General features: G+C 33.6%; 2 protein-coding genes and 2 non-coding genes across 5 annotated transcripts; all 4 read left to right on the top strand.

Moving 5' to 3' along the window:
* Window positions 1-753: 753 nt before the first annotated feature.
* Window positions 754-6,896, top strand: LOC123678912 (eukaryotic initiation factor 4A-I). Of its 2 annotated transcripts, XR_006747312.1 has the most exons (5): window positions 754-893; window positions 952-1,136; window positions 1,930-3,036; window positions 5,974-6,169; window positions 6,832-6,896. XR_006747312.1 is itself a non-coding variant. In XM_045616180.1 (4 exons), exons 2-4 carry the CDS (start codon window positions 1,117-1,119, stop codon window positions 6,116-6,118), a joined length of 1,272 nt encoding a protein of 423 aa, XP_045472136.1. In that variant the 5' UTR covers window positions 754-893; window positions 952-1,116; the 3' UTR covers window positions 6,119-6,896. The 2 variants fall into 2 exon arrangements, 1 of the variants encoding a protein (XP_045472136.1); XM_045616180.1 differs by having other exon boundaries at window positions 5,974-6,896.
* LOC123679396 lies at window positions 4,848-4,986 on the top strand. Its single transcript, XR_006747406.1, has one exon. It is a non-coding gene; the product is annotated as a small nucleolar RNA SNORA16B/SNORA16A family (small nucleolar RNA).
* Window positions 5,211-5,348, top strand: LOC123679397. The gene has a single exon (XR_006747407.1). It is a non-coding gene; the product is annotated as a small nucleolar RNA SNORA16B/SNORA16A family (small nucleolar RNA).
* Window positions 6,897-7,906: 1,010 nt separating the features above from the next.
* Window positions 7,907-21,285, top strand: LOC123678913 (profilin). Its single transcript, XM_045616182.1, has 4 exons — window positions 7,907-8,166; window positions 11,405-11,576; window positions 15,627-15,726; window positions 20,004-21,285. The coding sequence occupies exons 1-3, from the start codon at window positions 8,056-8,058 to the stop codon at window positions 15,722-15,724; spliced, it is 381 nt and encodes a 126-aa protein (XP_045472138.1). The 5' UTR covers window positions 7,907-8,055; the 3' UTR covers window positions 15,725-15,726; window positions 20,004-21,285.

Genomic DNA, 21,285 nt, shown 5'->3' with positions numbered 1-21,285 from the left:
GTACAAGCAGAAAATTGAAAAAAAATTCGTATTGTGTTACTCTTTTTTTTATCGCCTACATGGTTTTTAATATATCATAAATCAACTATTTATTTATGGTATTTTTTATGCCTACATTGATTATTGAATAATTCCTGGACTCTATATGATACTTAAATCACCCCCTCTCTTCCTCACTAGATTTTCTAATCATCATTTGATACACGTTTTGACAACGAAGTTGTCATCAGAATCTTCAGGCAATTATCAATATTTCTGACATTAAGTTTATTATAGTGCGTCAAACGCTAATTTAAAAATAATCTACCAAGTATTCCATTATAACAAGGAATTATTTAATTAGAGAAATAGTTTTCATCTTGTAAGCTTTCTAAAAGTTTAGTTTTAAAATAAAAAGTTTACTTTTTTTAATGAAAAGTAATTTTCATAACGCTGAGAGAAATACTCCAAATATTTGATGAAACCAAAAACGAGACATTTAATTTCCTTCTTTTATATTTTCATGAGAAAAAACCCCGTCTATATTTTGACATTCTGTTAATAGACGCTCATCGATTAAATTTTGATTATTTCTTGTGTAAAATTTTAGTTTCGACTTAACATCAAAACTTCGATACAAATAGAACGAAACAAGTCCTCATGAGACAATTTCAAAACTCGAAAATATGTAACATTCAAAAGCATGATGATTCTCTACACATATCCAATATATTTTCTTCCTAGAATCTAGTAAGGTCAGAAAACCATTAAAATTATTTTTTTGGAACTGTCAGTTAAATTTTCTGTGTCAGAACATCCAAGAAGTGTTTTCTTTTGAAATTTTGGCGGCAAGAAGTGACAGAAGACACCACTTCCGGAAGGATCTATTTGCCCTCTTTAATACGCAAAGAAAAGTAACTCTTTGATAAGATAAAATTTTAAAATTTGTCTATTAAATAATTATTATTTTAGTTCTCTATTGCATTCTAATTGAGAAGAATTTAGTTTAAACTAAGAGTGAAAATTCTCAACAGTTTCATAATACACCGTGGTACGTCGGCGTAGTAAGACGGTCCATACTTCAGAAAGATTTGCCATCCGACAGTCTTTCCGTTTTAGCAAAACGAATAGTGAATCATGTCTGTACACGATAGAAGGTAAGTTTTACATTTTTTTCTTTTCAAAGTATGCTTTAGTGACAATTCATCGATATAATTGCTTGGGAAAATGTATGTTTTAATATTCAATGGTTAAAGTTCTTGTGGCTTTTGTACTTTATTCAATATTTTCCATGATCGGCATGCAACCTTCCCTTCAGTCATATCGTGCCAACATGGCGTTCGAAATATATAGCAGTAAGTTGATATTTTTTACTGCATGGTTCTTATTATTCAGTTTATCTATAATTTCAATAGTTGCAATTATATGCTTACTTTTGTTTGATCTTTTACAAATTCTGTATTATTTTTGTTGACTACATTTTAGATTCAATCCACGTGAAAAAAAACCATGCTTCATTATATAATTCTTATATTTATGTATTTCTTGTTTTTTGTGCTTGGGAATATTTGTTTGCAATGGTTTATTTTAATTATTGGTTTCAATACACCCATATGTCATATTTATATTGCAACTTATTTTGAAGGTTACAAACCAATCATTTAAGGCATCATACTAAAATAAATTCACTTGTATTATCTAAAATATTTTTCACTCTAAACTGAATAGTATTTTGTTTACTTCTCAATAATTGATCTTGGCAAATATTTAAAACTTATTTATATTAGATGATTAATCAATTACCTGATATGAATGATATGTTCTAATCATTTAAGATAGTCCAGTAATAACTATTCAAATTTAAATTACGTGTATTGTTCGTTCTTCTATGAGAAATGATAATCTCAAATCATATTTCTAAACAATCTCTAATTAACTTTCCTTCTGCAGAAATGATGATTGGGAGAAAAATGGACCTGCTCCTGAGAAGGACCAAGCTTTCAAAGCTGGCACTGGAGGAGGACCCCCTGGCATGGACCCCGAAGGTGATATTGAAACCAACTGGAATGAAGTTGTTGACAATTTTGATGATATGAACCTAAAAGAAGAGCTTCTTAGAGGAATATATGCTTATGGTTTTGAGAAACCCTCAGCTATACAGCAAAGAGCAATTGTACCATGCATCAAAGGATTCGATGTTATTGCACAGGCACAATCTGGTACTGGAAAGACTGCTACCTTCTCCATCTCCATTTTACAGCAAATAGATACAAGCAGTAGAAATTGCCAAGCTTTAATTTTGGCACCAACTCGGGAGCTTGCTCAACAAATCCAAAAAGTTGTTATAGCTTTAGGAGATTTCATGCATGCTGAATGCCATGCTTGCATTGGTGGAACTAATGTCCGCGAAGATATGAAAAAACTTGAGAGCGGATCTCATGTTGTAGTAGGCACTCCTGGTAGAGTGTTTGACATGATTACTCGTAGAGCTTTAATCACAAGCCACATTAAAATGTTTGTCCTAGACGAAGCTGATGAAATGTTGTCCAGAGGATTCAAAGATCAAATTCATGATGTATTTAAAATGATGCCATCGGATGTTCAGGTTATTCTGCTTTCGGCTACTATGCCTAAAGATGTATTGGATGTTACAAAATTATTCATGAGAAATCCAGTCAGTATATTGGTCAAAAAAGAAGAACTCACACTTGAAGGTATTAGACAATTTTTCATCAATGTAGAACGAGAAGACTGGAAACTTGAGACTCTATGTGATTTGTATGACACACTCTCTATCACACAAGCAGTTATTTTCTGTAATACACGTCGTAAGGTAGACTATCTAACAGAAAATATGCACAAGAGAGATTTCACAGTTTCTGCTATGCACGGTGACATGGAACAGAGGGAACGTGATGTCATTATGAGGCAGTTCAGAAGTGGATCTTCTCGAGTCTTGATCACTACCGATCTTTTAGCTCGTGGTATTGACGTACAGCAGGTTTCCCTGGTTATAAATTATGACTTACCTTCAAATAGAGAAAACTACATTCACAGGTAATTATTCTTATTCGATATTGAATACTTGAATTGGTGGTTTCATAGTTTTGGGAAGTTTTAGAGCTTTTACCAATGGTGATGTTTCTCAGTCATTTATTCCTGTTGTAGAGCTAAAAGTAAATTTTCATTTGGTGGTTTTTGGCTTGATGAAAACTGGTTTTAGATAAGTTCTGTTTTCAACAGAGGAAAGTTCTAATTTAAAGTAAACTTTTTATTGGAAAGCTGCTAGGTTCAGTTAAAAACAGCATCTATTAATATTTTAGTTAAATGCTAATTGAACTAATGTATAATCTCATTGTTTTACTAAATAATCAGGTTTTCTATAAAAAAGTAGTTGTAGTATTTTTGGTAGATAATTTAATTTTTTTGAATGGTCAATTGACATATTTGCTTCCCAGAGATATTTAAAAGTAGGTCTTTCTCATAAAATGTGCTGAAAGTTCTACTTACATTGATCATCATTGAACTGGATATATGTTGGTTCCTGTTGAAGTGTTATTGAAAGTAATCTTGTTGAATGAGTACCATAATTTAATCTTTTGATTTTGGCTCTATCGAAGCTGTGTTTGATTGTTCTAATGCACTGACACTGTCAAAAATGAAGCCTACAGCAATCCCTACAATGGTCACTGCTTAGCTCATCTCCGATACTATGACAGTATTACCCAAGTAGGTTACAGAATTTAATAATCTAGATAATTAAAAGTGATGAATAGATACACCAGGAGATAAAGAAATCTATGGATTGATATTGTTGTGGTGATTGACTTTCCCTTGTATTCTTGAGTGCTGCTCGGATAAAAAAAATTGAAACTCGATTTTGGCTCTATCGAAGCTGTGTTTCAATTGCTTTAATGCATCAACACTGTCAATAATGAGGCCTAAAACAATTCCTACAATGGTCACTGGTTAGATTTTTTTATACTATGACAGTATTACCCAAGTAGGATACAGACAAATTCAATATTCTAGTTTACAGAAAGTGATATGAATAAGTACTTCAATAAATTCAAAAATCTATTAATTGATATAGAAGTAGAGGTTTGGTTGGTTTTGTATTATTGAGTATAGCTCATAGATTAAAAAAAAGAAATTTGATTTTGGCTCTATCGAAGCTGTGTTTTAATTGCTCTAATGCATCAACACTGTCAATAATGAGGCCTAAAACAATTCCTACAATGGTCACTGGTTAGCTTTTTTATACTATGACAGTATTACCCAAGTAGGATACAGACAAATTCAATATTCTAGTTAATTGAAAGTGATGAATACACGAATAAGTACTTCAATAAATTTGAAAAAATCTCTTTATTGATATAGAAGTAGAGGTTTAGTTAGTTTTGTGTTCCTGAGTGTTGCTCATAGATTAAATAAAAAAGAAGATTGATATTGGCTCTATCGAAGCTGCATTTTGATTGCTCTAAATGCATCAACGCTGTCGATAATGAGGCCTAAAACAATCCCTACAATGGTCACTAGTTAGATTTTCCATACTTATGTTAATATCACTCAAGAAGGTTACAGAAATGAAAAAAATGTTAGTTCATCTTGTCAGAAAGGACATCGGCTTCATGATAATGGATCTATTTTGATAAGTTAGTGGTTATTCTTGTATGACTCACCTAAGACCTATGAGATTGTAAAATAAGTTTTTATTTTTGAGGATCAATTGATAATTTCAAAATAAATCAAATTATGTTACGCTACTGCTATAGTGTCCCGTTGGACAAGGAGCGAGGAATGTTGGAATCGAAACTAATGCATCAGTTACAAGACTTTCTGTTCCTCTTATTAATGTTCTAAAGTTAGTGCGGCCCTATCGAAGCTGTATTTCATTGCTATATGCAGTAATATGGTCAAAGTGAGGCCTAAAGAATTTTTTTGTAATGGTCACTGGCTTACTATTATTCTCATAGTTTTTCAGTATTACCCAAGCAAAATACAATAACTTAATTGTAACTTCATTGCCATGAGATTTAATACAGTTAAGTTCTGAATTATTAGTTGACATTATTTTGAATAATAGAATGGTTTTTGAGCTACATGTATAGCTAATTTATTTATTTTAAGAACTTCTGATTGTATTTTATAATTACAAATTTGATGTTTTAAAACTTTCCATATTTTCAACAAGACGTTCCACAAGTGGAATGTAACTAGAAAGTGTCCAAAATTGGCCCTATCGAAGCTGTGTTTCTTGCGCCAATGCATAAACATAGTCAAAATGAGGCCTAAATAATAATGTCTGTAATGGTCACTAGTCTGCTCTTTGTATAGCTTTTCTAGTATTACCCAAGCAGAATACAATTGAATATTATTTTTCAAATCGGTAATTTACTTCGATTTATACATATTTATTATCTGTCTACAAATACAATTTCAACAATGTTGAAAATTGATATTGAATATTCTTCACTAAGATATTCCACTGACTTTTTACTGTAGAGTAGAAAGCCGGTTCATAATAAAGTTGAAGCTAATTACTAAGATTGTCAATATTTCATCACAGCTTCATTTCTGTGTAGTTAACAGAACTTCGCTGCTTGAATTTATGTAATGTTTTTGCCCTATGCTAGTCGGAACATGCAGCTATTCTGCAGGTTTTCGTTTTGAGTTGGGCATAAATTAAATATACTGATCTTTTCGCAATATTTTACTCCATGTGGAAAATATTGTAGCCCATATTTCAGTACATTCTACCTGTTAGATAGATCCTTTGGACCTAATATATTTACTGACTAAGTATGAGTGATGAATGCTTACTTTTCTTTTCTAAATATCGATAGCTACAAATTTTATGAATTATTTCATGTTTGACAACCTAGATTCAGGCTGAGTGGACATATTTCACATTGTTTCAATATTTATTATTGTAATTTCAACAAATGAGATTGTGAGGTAGATGTAATTTATCCATAATTTTTTTCTTTACAGAATTGGTCGCGGTGGACGATTTGGTCGTAAAGGTGTGGCTATTAATTTCATAACTGAGGAGGACAAACGTACACTGAACGATATTGAACAACATTATAACACAAAAATCGATGAGATGCCAATGAATGTGGCTGACCTTATTTAATTTGAGACGTGTATTGCTATGTGTCCGACGTTGCCTAGAGTTTCCTATGGTGTGAGTATTAGCTGCCTGATCGTGTCCTGACTGCGACCTTATGCGAATATTGTGCGCCATTCTGTCTCTTTAGGCTAGCGCCGTGTGCTGCGCTACACAGCCATCAAATAAACTTTTCAGTGTCGATATATATTTTATATAACATTTGAGTTAATCTAATCGGTAGATTGTCACTTAGTTTTAGTTTTCATTATTAGTGTATATTTATAATTGAATACTGTCAGTGTATGGGGGCTGAAGAAACGCCAGCAAGTCTGGTCGTTTATTTCAGTCCCCCTTTAGTAATATTTTCCTCGCGACAGAATTGCTGTCTCTGTAGGGTTGTCGTTGGATTCTGGAAAGGTTATTATATTTTCAAACGTTGTAGACGGGCGTTGCATTCTACTTCTAAAAACCGCCTTTTATCATGATGTTTTTGTATTATTATGAAATGGATATTAATAAAACTATGATGATAACCTCAGCTTTTTCTTTGATTTAATACACTGACACCTCTCCAAGAACCAAAACCAACCACCCTTTGTCTGATAAGTTTCAACAGAAACTTTGTGATCAAGATGTATGAATATTACATCTGACAGAAGTTTCTGTTGAATTTTCAGAGTTCGGAGACAGCTTTTCAGAAATTTCTTACACCAATTCATTCTGGTATTTTTTTACAGACAACAAACGTCAGCTGGCAATCAAACAATGTGGAAATAAAGATCTAAGTTCCATTTTAATAAGACAAAGTGGTTTTCCTTTTTTCACCCTGATTTTTCCCCATCCTTTATTTCAGTCTCTTGGAATTTAAATGAGTTTTCATAACTGGTGTCACTTGACTGTTAAGTTAATTATTTCTGTGTTCATTTTTGAACCCACCATAAATTTTTAACTAGTCTGGTAGTTTTGTGCAATCTATCAATAAAAAGAAATTGATGCAGATTTTCCATAGAAATTCTAATTAAGTGGTCCACAGAACTAGTCTACACGATTACCAACCGGTGTTCGTCTTTCGTTTATTGAACAAACATATTTGAAGTTTTTACACTGAGGATCAAGAAAAATGATTGAAATTGAACTAAATTAATTCATGAGTTTTTTGTCGAGGGAGTGATATTCTAATGTTTGCTCGGAGTAAAATGAAAAAAATTTGCACGAGTTTGGAAGAACAAACCATCCGGAATTTATTATACTAAAAATTCAGATGTTTGAATTTTCATTTATAATAAGATTGAGAACGAAATGAGTAAGACATTAATATCATTTGCAAACTAACAAATTGAAAAGTTTTATATCTTTGAATTACATTTTGAGGTTAACTTTTTTTTTGCTCAAAATAAAAACAAGCTACGTTCGTAAACTATCGAACTCTGGTTTTTGATCCGACTTAAATGTCAGGTGATCAATTTGAATCGAGTTGTTAAATCCAGGTAGGTTTCCAAAAACGCCCTTTATATGAATACCAAGCCTAAAAAATTGTCCACTAAAAGAAAATTTCAATAATTTATATGAACTTCAATTTAATTAATGCAGTGTGTCCAACTGTCGAGTTCTGATGAATGTAGTATCAATACGTAAATTTGTTTCTTTTCCATTAAAATTATAATGTGTCCGATAAAAAGTTATCATATTATATAATAATAATACGAGACTGAATTATTATCGTCGAATTTTTCATCTTAATTTAGGGATTTTCATTTCATAGGTTGATAAACTAGGCTCGTGCATTTGCGCAACCGCACTTATCAACATCATTTCCGTTGATTCCTGCTCTGCATGCAAACTTGCTTAGCCTGTCTACTGTTCAACAATCCCGTTTCAGTTCGCTGTGCGGTTACTTGTCATTTTCACTCGATTTTTAGTGGTATTCTCGTGTGTGAGGTGTAAATTAACTGTAAATCAATATGAGCTGGCAGGATTATGTAGACAAACAACTCCTTGCCTCTCGTTGTGTATCAAAAGCTGCTATTGCAGGACACGACGGGAACGTTTGGGCAAGATCCGAAGGATTCGATGTAAGTCATTTTCTTCAAGCCGGTACGAATTGATTTATGCCGTTTAATATATATTTGTCTGCTCGAGAAACCACTGAAATATTTAAATTCAAGGGTTCTGATAGTTTTTAGAACAAAGATCCCCCAGGGCTTGGCCGTAGAAATGATAATTTTCAACGTTTAGAAATTTTTTACCCGCTTGTTTATTGATGAATTTAAAATCTCTTTGGAAAAGTGATAATTTATCGTATTCTTATTGGAAAATTGTTCTTCGGCAAATTGCGGTTTGACATGAAGTTTCTTCAGAACCGGCAAAAACAAAATGGCCGCCTTTGAACTACGACGACGTCGTGTTGGATAAACTTTCAATTCGCCCATTATTTCAACATGTTTTATCACCTTAAGCTCATATTAGTCATCGTTTTTATCAATTTTTGTAATCATTTTTTATTACTTCAATTTTGTGTCACAATTACTGTTCTTGCTGATATTTTTCCAAGAACAAGATTGTCAGGATATTTTGCTATATCTTGGTATAAGTTTTACAGTAGTTTTTTTGACTTTTTACTCTACGAATTCAACTAGTAGAATTTTAATTGGTTTATCTCTGTTATTAATTATATCGAGAATGATCTGACGGATTTTGACATTTTTTGGTTAGAAATGAAATTTTCTATGGGGTGGGTATTAGATATTTTTGGATTCTTCGCCGTCGACGGTGATTCGGCTATTTTCAACTTTTCTGATTGGAATTTTCATTGTTAGAAATGTAATTTCGACATTTGTAACTCGCCTAAAAGGCATAGGAATGAGATATGTCATTCATAAAACCGTAGGGGGTTACATTCACCACCTTATTGATCCGACCCTCCCTATTTTAACTCCCACTTCTCTCACAGTCTGCCTCCTCCTTTGGCGGTCAGTGAGCTTTCCATAGCCTTCACCTTCATTAATACCAAGGTTCCTTACATTTATTACCCATGTCTGGTGTCATCCACACTGAATGATCCAAAAAAAAAACCTGCAGATTGAATTTCATTGAGGAACTCTAATTACCGATAGTTATACCTAATTATTTTATTAATTCATTCTGGCTTGGACGAATTTCCAATCAATCTATTTTTTGCGAATGTATCCACCAGCACCAGTGCTGTAAAAGTTACGTTTCTCTCATTGCAAAAATTACAAATAGAAAAATGACAAAGAAAACTGGAAAATTGATAAATTAGTGATTGATATGAAGTTCAACTGAAATGAAGATTAAAAACTTATAGAAGTATTAATTTGGGAATTGCAGAAGCAATATCAAATTTTGTGTTATTTTTAGTATTAGTTCATGCACCTAGAATATCATGCCTTTTTGAGAAAACTATTTTTTTTGAAATTGTACATAATCTGAACCTGAACATTTTCCAAATCGATAGAGAGCTATCGATTTGGAAAATGTTCAGGTTGAACAAGTAGAGACTTGTTCAACGTTTTCCGATATTGGCAATAACATTGGTATCATATCGAGATGTAATGGCAACGTTAACAATAATTATCATGATACTGAAAGTGAAACCGGCGATTGTTCTTTTATGAATATATGCGTAATATTCTACTTTAGATTATATATCGATCCCTCCAATTGTTACACTGGAATGGACATATTTATTTATATAATTTTTTTGCTTGAGTACGAATTTGGACTATTGCTTTTTACTAGATCTGATCAATCAATTATAAAGAGTGTAACAGTACATTATAAATTTAATTTGGGCAGAATTATCATAAAACAATGATATTCCTTGTTATCAACAACTTGAATATTGTTTCGAAGTACCTATCTCGTCGATTACTGTAAAAAGTTGAGTAGTACGCGTTCTTTATAAAATTTCATGTTTTTCATCATTTTATCTGTTAATGCACCTCTCGAAGTGAGTTTTGATTACTGATTAAAATTGAACATAAGTGAGATCAGGTAATAAATTTGCTGGATTGGCTAATTTCTTCTCTCTTATGCAACATTATTCAACTAGAATGACAAAAATCATAGAGTAAATAAGTATCACTATGCAAGCTTCGAATTTTAGGTTATTCATTTAGAAGCCTAAATTAAATTATTGAAAATGCTCAACCTGAAAATTATTGTTAGAGGTGAAATTATTGTAATTGTTGATCAGCGATATCTAACCTCACCTAAAATATTTTCTCAAATAGGTATTATTTCATTATACACATTTCAAAACGTAATTCCAGAAGCAGTTGAAACTTAAACCAACAGACTAACTGAATGTCATTGAAAATGTAAATATGTACAGAGCGTTCATTTGAATTCGTGGTGAAGAGTGCTCTTTAGAAATTAGAGTGGATTTTATGTGATTACAAGTAGCGCTTAGCTTGCATACTTCGAATCTGGGAACTGCATGGTACAAGCTAAGCGCTACTTGTAATCACAGAAAATCCGCTATAATTTCTCCACAGCACGAATTCAATGAACGCACAAATATGAATCAAATTTTCTTCTTCTTCTAAGAAATGGCCTGGGATCCATTGATATTCTATGAATCGATAGTTAACGAGATGTGCGCTCTAATGATCTTTTTTTCGGGTTCCGTAATTATGTAGGCACGCAACCTACAATCAGGCCAATTGTCGCAATGAAAGTGAGTGGAAACAAATGACCAGATAGCTTGCCTCGACTGCAAGTAAGTTACCGAAAGGTCAATTGAATCACATGACCTCCCGACGCTGCCATTGGCGGCGTCGTTATCCGTTATCTCGACGGTCTAACCTTGCGACGTTGCACATTTACTCCTTCTTTGTGGTGGTAGTGTCTCGGTTGCATTTGATGCAGTTCTCCCAGTTCGAAGGTCTTGCATGTGACAATGTGATTTTTATGGAATTGAGTTGGGTTATTCATACAATCTGCAATTCAAGAAGGACTGATTGATCAGTTGGATTTGTCGGCGTGCCAAATAGCTATAAAAAAAAAACAAAAGAAAAAAAATTGATGAAATAAAGAGATTTTTCCGACAATTCCAGACAAGGGCGTAGATATGGGAGGGTACTGGGGTAATAGCGAAAAACGTAGATTGATTGATGATTTCTAAAATTTTTTTTTTAAGTGACCAGATATTTTTCGTTGAAAGTGGAAACTCCAGGTTTCCCAAAAACCTGCAGTTTTTTCTTCTGGATTTAATTCAGTACTGCCAACGACATGTTATCGTCTTGTGTAATGTGAATTGAATTGACGATGGCAATTTTTTTTTTGCAGGTATCAAAAGAAGAACTGCAGAAAATAGTACAAGGTTTCGATAATCAAGATATCCTCACATCAAATGGCGTCACCTTAGCAGGCAATAGGTACATATACCTCTCCGGTACAGACCGAGTAATTAGGGCTAAATTGGGTAAATTCGGAGTACATTGCATGAAAACAACACAAGGTAGGTCTGGGATTCACCCATTGAAGTTTCCTTTTTTCAAGCCCTTATGGATTTGTAATGATGGGTTTTCCAATACCAGGTTTCATTTTGATATAAAAAAAAACGAGTAACTTTTAAGTTGAATCAATGCATGTTTATTCAATTGTGGAGAGGAATGTATGCCACTAACGATGGAAAACGATATCAGCCAAATGGCCGCCATGGCACCATTTCATTTCCATTAAATTTTCCATCTCTTCGATAACTTTAAGAATTCCATATTTAAGATCTCGCATCAATTGTCGAGCACTGGCATAGACCTCATTTTTCACGTGGTCCCAAAAAAAGTCTAAAAGTGTTAAATCACAAGATCTCGGTGGCCAATTGTAATCACCTCTTTGAGAAATAACAAGCGCAGAATTTATTTTTGTTTCAAAATTGCGATTGTTTCGTTGCTTGTGCGGCAAGTAGCGTCGTCTTGTTGGAAACAAACGTCGTCCACAATAATATCTTCCAATTCCGACCATAAAATCATTCACCGTAACGAATAATTGACAAACTACAGCACCAATATTCTCAGTTGTTCTTTGGCGACGCAAATGGTTTCTATTTTACACATCACTAATTTGTTCCAACAATTCGAATTTTTCCAGTAGAGAAGGTGCTTGACGACGACCCAAAAGTACTTCATTTTTGCGAACCGTGACTGCAAAATTTTCACTATTTTTGTAACTAGCTTTAACAATTCCAATGTGTTGTTGAAGCGTGCATCAATCCATTTTTAGTAGTGACAGCTGACCGGATGTCGGGCAGTTCAAAATGAAACCTTCTATCAGAAAACCCTTTATTTATTATATGTATGTTATTAAATTTGTTTTTGTTCATTCGTATATTTCAGTTTTTCGTATTATTTCAGTTTTTGCTATTAACAGGGAAATAAGAGATATTTTTGCTTACAAATCACTGATTTCCCTAAACAATAAACTACATTGTAGAGAGTAAATATTTTTAATTTGTGAATGAAAACAAATAGTTGGGAACTTTGTTTTTCGTAAAACAATTGATGATATATACAATGTACAAAGCACTGATATAAATATTCTTAAAATATTCTTCTGTAACTTGGTACACTGTACGAAGTTTTTTTTTATCGCAGGAGCACCAGAGGGGAAATGAATGGGTACCAAAATTTGACTGATACGCGGAGAGCCACGTGGTAGTAATCCCTCTAATAAGAAGTGTTTACTCGTTCGATATTCTCCATTTTTATCGCTAATTGATCGATCAATCTCATTCCGTTATTAGTTCAGATAGACTATCATGAAGCGATTAAACCCAAACAAATTTGATTTGAATAGGTGCATGATCACCTTGATCGTTGGTGTGTGTTGATCCATTATTGACATTTTGACCTGGCTGGATATTTGTTTACCAGATTCGAATAATTAAGATTAATGTTTGGACGTTGATTTCGGTGTTTTCGATAATAATAAAGATTTGTCAGTTTATTGGACTATCGAACATTATTGACTAGTTTCTTTGTATTTCGGTCCAAAAAACTGTTGTTAGTGTTCTGTTAGATCTTTAAGTTTAGAGTTCATGTGAGAGATCCGGTTAAGTTTTGTGTAGGCTTTGTTACTGTCCTTGTAACCAGATACTGTTAATTATTTACACGGTAGTGAACGGCATTTCATGAAAAAACTTGCACATATTTGATACGTCTCAATAAGGCTAATTATGTGTCATTTCTGTAAGCGATTGTTTCGGATTTGGTCAAAAGCTGACACTTCCGTAAGTCCAGGGCCTAACCGAAAAAAAACACATTTTTCCTTGAAAAAACGCCTCTAACTTTGCAATATCTTTTCTGTAGAAAGATTTGTCTTTGCTTTCGAAATGGGCTTCAATCTCGTCATTCACCTTTTAACCATTGTTTTCCATGGTGCAGAATTTGAATGACATTTATTATTCGGTATTTTATCCCATAAAAACAGTGTTTTATACAAGAACGCAACTCGTTTTATCCATTTTTCAAACAACAACAAATGTTTCGTCACTTAACTTTCAAGATCTCGATCCAGATTCAACTTTGTTCCGAAATTTTGATAAGCATCCTTTGAAGCTTGGTACTAACGAGACAAAAAAGCGGTTCTGTTGGTGCCATCTGTGTGTCAGGCTTGCAAGATCCTTCCGAAAAATGAAAGAATGTGTTGTATAATGTGTGCAGGAAGTGCCAAAGCACTCCAATTGAAATAGGTAATTGTTCTTACTCAAGTGTGGCAAATAGCTTATGTCCAATAGCGAGACTGTAAAGCCATTGTCCGATTTATTTTTGGATATATGGGTCATACACACCTAGCACATTTAGATAGTGAAAATTCGTTCGTTCTATTCTCTGCCAAATTCTTGCCAAAATACATTTTCATTGGAGATGTTCTTTCAGTAGAGATTCAAAGGATGAATAGTTCTGGTAAAATTATTCGGAAATGCTCTGTCTGTTGAAGTTGGTAATTTTTTGTGCGTCCGCTTTGATCACCTACAAGTTAGTCACAATCTTAGTAGCCCAGCCACAATGATTATTTGAAAATTATTAATTTGGCTACCATAGTAAACCAAATTTTTTTTTTGGCAAAATTCGCTTTTATTATTCAACATAGTTGCCTTCGAGGGCGATACAGCGATTATAGCGATCTTCAAACTTTTCGATACCATTTTTGTAGTACGATTTGTCTCTCGCTTCAAAATATGCCTCAGTTTCGGCGTCTTCATTGGCGCTAAATTTCTTTCCAGCGAGCATTCTTTTGAGGTCTGAGAACAGGAAAAAGTCGCTAGGGTCCAGATCTGGCGAATACGGTGGATGTAGAAGTAATTCGAAGCCCAATTCATGCAATTTTGCCATTGTTTCCATTCATTTGTGACACTGCGCATTGTCTTGAGGAAACAGCACCTTTCTTTTTCTTCAAATGGGGCCGTTTTTCAACGATTTCATCCTTTAAACGATCCAATAACGCTATATAATAATCGCTGTTGCTGGTCTGACCCTTTTGGAGGTAATCAATTAATATTATACCTTGGGCATCCTAGAATACTGATGCCATAACCTTGTCATCTGACTGTTGTGTTTTTGCTCGCTCTCGATTCGGTTCATCGTGTGTAGTCCACTCAGCTGACTGTCGATTGGACTCCGTAGTGAAATGTTGGAGCCACGTTTCATCCATTGTCACATACCGACGCAAAAATTCAGGTTTATTGCATTTAAACAGCTTCAAACACTGCTCAGAATCATTAACACGTTGCTTTTGATCGATTGTGAGCTCGCGAGGCATCCTTTTTGCACACAGCTTTCTCATGTACAAATATTCGTAAATGATATAATGTACACGTTCAGATGATATATTCACAATGTCTGCTATTTCGATCAACTTCACTTTACGGTCATTCAAAATTATTTTGTGTACTTTCTTGATTTTGTCGTCGGTGATAGCCTTTTTTGGGCGTCCACTGCGTTCGTCGTCTTCGGTGCTCATTTCACCACGTTTAAACTTAGCATACCAATCAATGATGGTTGATTTTTATGGTGCATACCCCGGAAACTCTTCATCAAGCCAAGATTTTGCTTCATCTGTATTTTTCCCTTCAAAAAGCAATATTTTATCAGCACACGAAATTCTTTTTATCCATCATTTTTCAAATAAAAGTAGCTTCATTCACAATGCAATATCTTACAAGCTAATGGTCGGACTGCTGTCAAATTTTGACACGCGTCGTTTGAAGGTCGGTACTAACTAAAAATATGGATTTAATACTAGCACCTCCATCTGTGCAGCAGACCGGGGACTTTTTATTTGGCCTAATACAAGACAGTCATAATTTTAGTATTTTAACAGCCCGCCCACCCACAAAGATTTTTTTGAAATGTGGTAACTAATCAACCTGTATTACTAAAGGAAAAACGCGTATTGGAGAAACGGTTCTAGTTGTCGTGTCTATTTTCCCATAAATGCAATATCCCACCAAGAAAATGAGGATAAATATTCTCGGATGATTCAATTAAAATATTTTTTTTTGTTACAGCCGTCGTCGTATCTTTATATGAAGATCCAATCCAACCTCAGCAAGCAGCGTCAGTGGTAGAAAAGCTAGGTGACTATTTAATTACCTGCGGTTACTAGAGGTAAGTAATCTTATTCCATTCACCCAAAGTAAATAACGATAAAACGTTCAAATAATTGCCAAGTGTAAATGTTTGCTAAACCATGGGAAATTGCTGTATGTGTTATCAATACATAATATTGTGCGATTCTACTTTGTTGGAAAATTCAACTTGAAATATTTCAGTCGAGTTTCTTTATATTTTATCGAATTTAATCGATTTCAAGGTTGATTTTTTTTTTGAGGTTTCTATCTAAATCTCCAGTGAAGTTGTAAACTTATTGTACACATTTTTTATTTGATAACGATAAAATTTACACAGACATTAGGTAATTTTTTTTTTGTGGATTGTATAATTATGCAATCTAGAATACATAAATAATATTATTTATCTGCCAAATTTGTGATACAGAAAACAGTTTTGGCGATCAACGTTTATGGAAATTAATTTCAATATTAATTGATCATCAATTTCAATAAAAAATCAGCGAATTAGAGAAAATAATGTGAAATACTCGTAGAGAAGGCTCATTCAAAAACTTGTTTTTGAATTTTGTAGTCTTGGAAGAATATCAATGCCTTCTGCACTTGTAATACGAGGTGTTTCTAAAGTGGACGTACAAACGAAAATGAGCTATTCCTCGTATAATTTAAAAAAAGAAGTCGTATACATTTCGATCTTTGTTTTAGAGATAGTTTTAGAGATTGAAGTATGATTTTTGTTTTTTCTCATAGCATCTGCACTTCACAAGATATTTATTAATATATCAATTTTAAATGCTAATCTACAGGGTGATTTTGTCTGGAACATTTTCCCTTTTTTCCCTTTTTTTTGTGGATCACAGGTAATTTGAGAAAAATGTTAGAATGAACTTTGATTTAGTATCGAACTTTTTGTTTTCTTGTAGTTTTGTCGTATCTTCTATCGATTTCGAGAAAAAAATTGAAACAATTCTTTCGAAATACTCAGGAAAATCCGAATTATCTTGAATATCCACTAAGTAAGTTAATGAGTGAATAATTATAATTTTTTGTACTTATTTTCCCGATCTCTAGCAATGATTCGTTAACTTTCGATATACACTAAAAACTAGAACTACAAGAAACACCCTGTATACTTCTTCTTATAACTTCTTTAACCTAAAATTATTCATGGAATCTCTCATTTTCGTTTGTAGATACAGTTTAGAAACTCTCTGTATAAATAAATATTACTATTATTTTCATTTCTTCGTCATAGGCTTGGCACATAGAGTAATAAACATAGATAGAGGGGAGTATACGCAATTTTTACATGTCCCTAACATGGTTAGATTACGTTGTCGGATTTTTATTTATTTTCAAACCCACAATTTTACTATATCATTATGAATATATATTATATTGAATGAAATATATTTATTTGAGCGATTCTCAATCGAATATGTAAATTTGAATATTTGGAATTCGATATTTTCCCTAATTGTCGAATTTATAGTATGCAGAATATTTATTATTTTCTGTAAATATCTGCTAAAATACGGGGTTTGGCAACTATTGCTCTCCTAGTGTCATTCGTAGTTTCACTTCTTTTGGAGAGCTTGAAGTTTGTTTTCTGAATTTCTGATATATCTATGTATTTATTTCAATATATTTTGAGTTGATATGAAACGTTGATTCACTATGGGACATAATAAGTGCGTTCTTCGTGGAGAAACTCGCGAATTGAGTGAAATATCATATCACTGATATATTTTCATTTCTGCGCGCTTCATGTCAAATTTGATAGTTCATGCTGGGGAAAAAATTTTGCTTACTGAAAATGACATACCTTGCCTATGTTTATTACTCTGAGACTTGACATCAAACTAGAATGGTTTGTCAATTAAATATTTTGAGTAATTCACTACTGATATCTGATATGAGGTATAAAATCAGGACATCTATTTTTTTAAAATTTTTGGAAATGGTTAACCGATGATCTTTCTCAAGATAACGTGAATATTCGGTGTCAACGTAAACGAATATCACAGAAAATACGTTCCAACTCCAAAAATTAACACCATTTTACCCGTCTTCGTTTGAATCGCCGGAGGGAGAAAGAATTTTTTAATTGCGCAAATATTAAACGGGTCCCATCTGAAACCAGACGTTGTCGTCTAGCGACCCATTTGACCTTGCCCGTATTGAAAGCGGACATGCTGAGGAGGCGTCGTTCGCCTCTTGTGTATATACGACCATCGGAAATTAACATCTGTCTGTGGTCACGGGCCTACGCCGTTGCGCTGAAATTCGTTTTATGCTCTTCTGAGATCATTCGAGCGTTCAACGGTGTCGCTTCCATCTGCCGATTTCAGGCGATTGCGATCGCTTTTTCTATCGAAATTTTTGTCCCGAAACAATTTTTTTTGTGATACATAGGTGTACAACTTTGCTTTCACCGTTTTTTTTCCGAAATTCGAGGCTTTTTTGTGAAAAACTGGTTATACTTTTTTACGATTCGAAGTATTGTCCATCGCTGGCCATTACTTTCTCCCATATTTCGGGCAGCGTACGAATTCGGCGGAATATCCCCATGATTTTCAACATATCTCGGCACCCAATTTTCTTGTTTCTGAATCATTCCCATGACTTTCAGCCGTTTTGAAATGGCTTGCTGCGTCAGTCCCAATGATCATGATAATTCTTGCTGCGTTTGACACCAGTTTTGATCAAGTAATGCCTCCAATTCATCATCTTCGGAAACCTTCTCTCTGTCACCGCCATGCTGATCTTTGAGGTCAAAAATCACCGTTCTTGAAGCGTTGAAACCATTCTCGGCACGTTCTTTCACTATTCATCTTTTGCAAAAAGGTAGAAGCAAAGTTGTACACCTAATATGTTCGGGGTCAGTGTGATTCGTATATATATTTCGACAGTAGATTTTCGAGGTTGAAAGGAACAATTTTTCCCTTTATCATTTTTTCTAATTCGACCTAGATGAAAAGATTTACCCATTTTAAATTTACATGATGAGCTCTGCCACCCCTGGAAATCTGCACATTCAAGATTTTTCCAATCAAAAGGTTTTATTTTTACCTTGAAAATGAGCCACTATGTTATGAAGTCCGACTTGAACTCACTTTACATTTCATTTGATGAACGAAGTGGTATTTATAATACCACAATAAATAAGTTACCGCAACTTCGTTGGCGATAAAATAAATATTGAATATTCTCCTCTCGATTTTATTTCGTATTCGATAATAATAACGAATTCAGCTTGCAACTGTCCATATTAGCTGTGATATGAATCGCCAATCATTTTTTATCGTTGTTTATTCCTTTTCGTACAAGAGTTATCCATTTATTAACCCATTTCGATATAAATAACTAAATGATATTCATCTGTGGACCTTCAAACTTCGAACGTTGCCAAGTCAACAAACACAGAACACCACAGCGGAAAATTAACGACAAAACATTTCCTGCAGAATAACAAGCTGAGAACAGATGAGAATTCGAATTGTAGTTGGGAGGAGCTTATAACTTCATTACAACCTAAGTCAGCTAACTACCATCACCTATAATTCCAAATAAGAAATCCTGTTTCAACTCTTAATTTTTAGACGTGACAACGTAGCAGATATTCATTTCTATGGATCTTTTCAACAGAGCTGCATTAAGCCAAAGTACCCAATTTTTTTAATTTCATAGATTTTTTTAAAAACAAATTACTAGAAAACTGCGCATTATAAGAGAAGCATGAAGAATTCTTATATTCTTCTTATATTCAAAAATTAAAGAGAGCTCAATTTTTAATTTCTGGTGTTTTTATATGATGGTAATAATGAAGAAACTGGAAGATGTGGTTACACCACATCAATCAAAAACGTTATTCCTAAAATCATTTTCTTCGATAAACTGTCTTCCATGCACAATTCAACGCAATCATGAAAAGATTAGGTTCCAATTTGAAAATCAAAAGTCATAGTCGAATTGTTTCTACAATTATTGTCGACACAATATTTTTGAAACATCCTGTGATGGTATTCCTCGAATTCAAAAGTTGAATCGCAAGAAATAACATACATTTTTAAAAAGTCTTCGTTATCTATGCGTTTATAGGAAGTAATTCCTTATGCAAGAATGATTCAGACATTTTTCTTTACACGGAATACCTTTTGTTTGTATTGTGAATTGTTTTCAATTATTATTGCTTTTCAACTTCTTGTACATTCTCAACACACAATAGGGTATTATAATAGAAACTTGGCAATTTTGGCAATATGAATAATAAAAATGGTCATTGCTTCCTAACACATCTTTCTTTTGTTTCAGGTGCGCAGCCGCTGAAAGACGATCACGCCAAGCGGTTCCGTAATAATATATATAAAGTTGTATTTTTTTTTTCAAATAATAACAGCGAACAGCAATGTGTATATCGAGTGCATCATCAGTATAAGTTTGAGTCTAGAGAACGTCGGTTTTGTGAAACATCTTGTTTGATTTTACCCATATTTAATGAATACTTTTATTTTCTGGGGGTAGTGGATTATTTTATAAGCATGTTTCAATCTTTTTACCAGCGTCTCTGCTTATAAAATGGTCGACGGCCCACTCGGTGACGTTCTGAAATTTGTTTTTCGGTTTTTGTAGTGAAACAAGTTCTAGAAAAATCATTTATTTAATTTTGAAACTATGGTCTCATTAAATCATTATTTTTTGAGAGAATATAAGGATACATAAAACTGATTGGCGTGTTTTTCAATTAACTAGCATCGCTGTGCCAAGTGTTGAAGGACATTTTTAAATTAATTTTAATTTAAGCATTTCGTGTTAGCTTTCCTCAAAACATTGCTATCTATCTCAGAAAATATTTGATACTGAAAACAAAATAATCGAGTTAGGATTTTTAATAAAAAAAATCTCTAGTCCCGCTGTTATCTTTCATTCAAATCATCCCGAAACACATCTCCCCCCCTCTCAAGTTCATTGTAATGTTATAGTGTGAAAAAATAGATGGATGTGAACAAATGAAAACTTTACCGCGTGGATCTGAACGGGGCACAAAAAAAATGTAGACGTTAAGAGACCATTCGGCTCAGCGGTAAGGATTTCTGTTTCGAGCTACCCGTTGATTTCAGCTTTTTTTATTAACCAGTTCATCTTCGCCGCTTATTCCACTACCTCTTCCCCCCCACCAGTTCCCCCACCACGCGACGGTTGTTATTCGGTAAATTTGTTCGGTTTTCACAACGAAACTTTGTTTTCTATTATCCGCGTTTGAATTGTGATAATTCTTTTAGAATAGGTCGAAATCAGTATTTCTGGCTCCAACGAATCGTCGCAGTTGCACCAATCCAAAAACCCGGTAACACGTTTCGCTGAATAACGCGGACCTCTTCAGGGTGGTCTTGCGGATCTTGCGACACGTGTTACACGCTGCTGTATCATTGTTGTAAAGCGTTTGACGTTTGAATGCTCAGATTGTCCTATATTGTAAGTCATTATAATTTTTTTTTACTTATTGTTTTCATCAATCGAATTGTAGCTTTGTAAAATTTTTCTGACAATTCGCAGAAGGGATATTGTGTAAAACATAATAAATTTGTATTATAAA

Source organism: Harmonia axyridis, chromosome 4, assembly GCF_914767665.1.
Source record: "Harmonia axyridis chromosome 4, icHarAxyr1.1, whole genome shotgun sequence".
NCBI classification, from domain to species: domain Eukaryota; kingdom Metazoa; phylum Arthropoda; class Insecta; order Coleoptera; family Coccinellidae; genus Harmonia; species Harmonia axyridis.
This window is presented reverse-complemented; position numbering and strand designations above follow the sequence as displayed.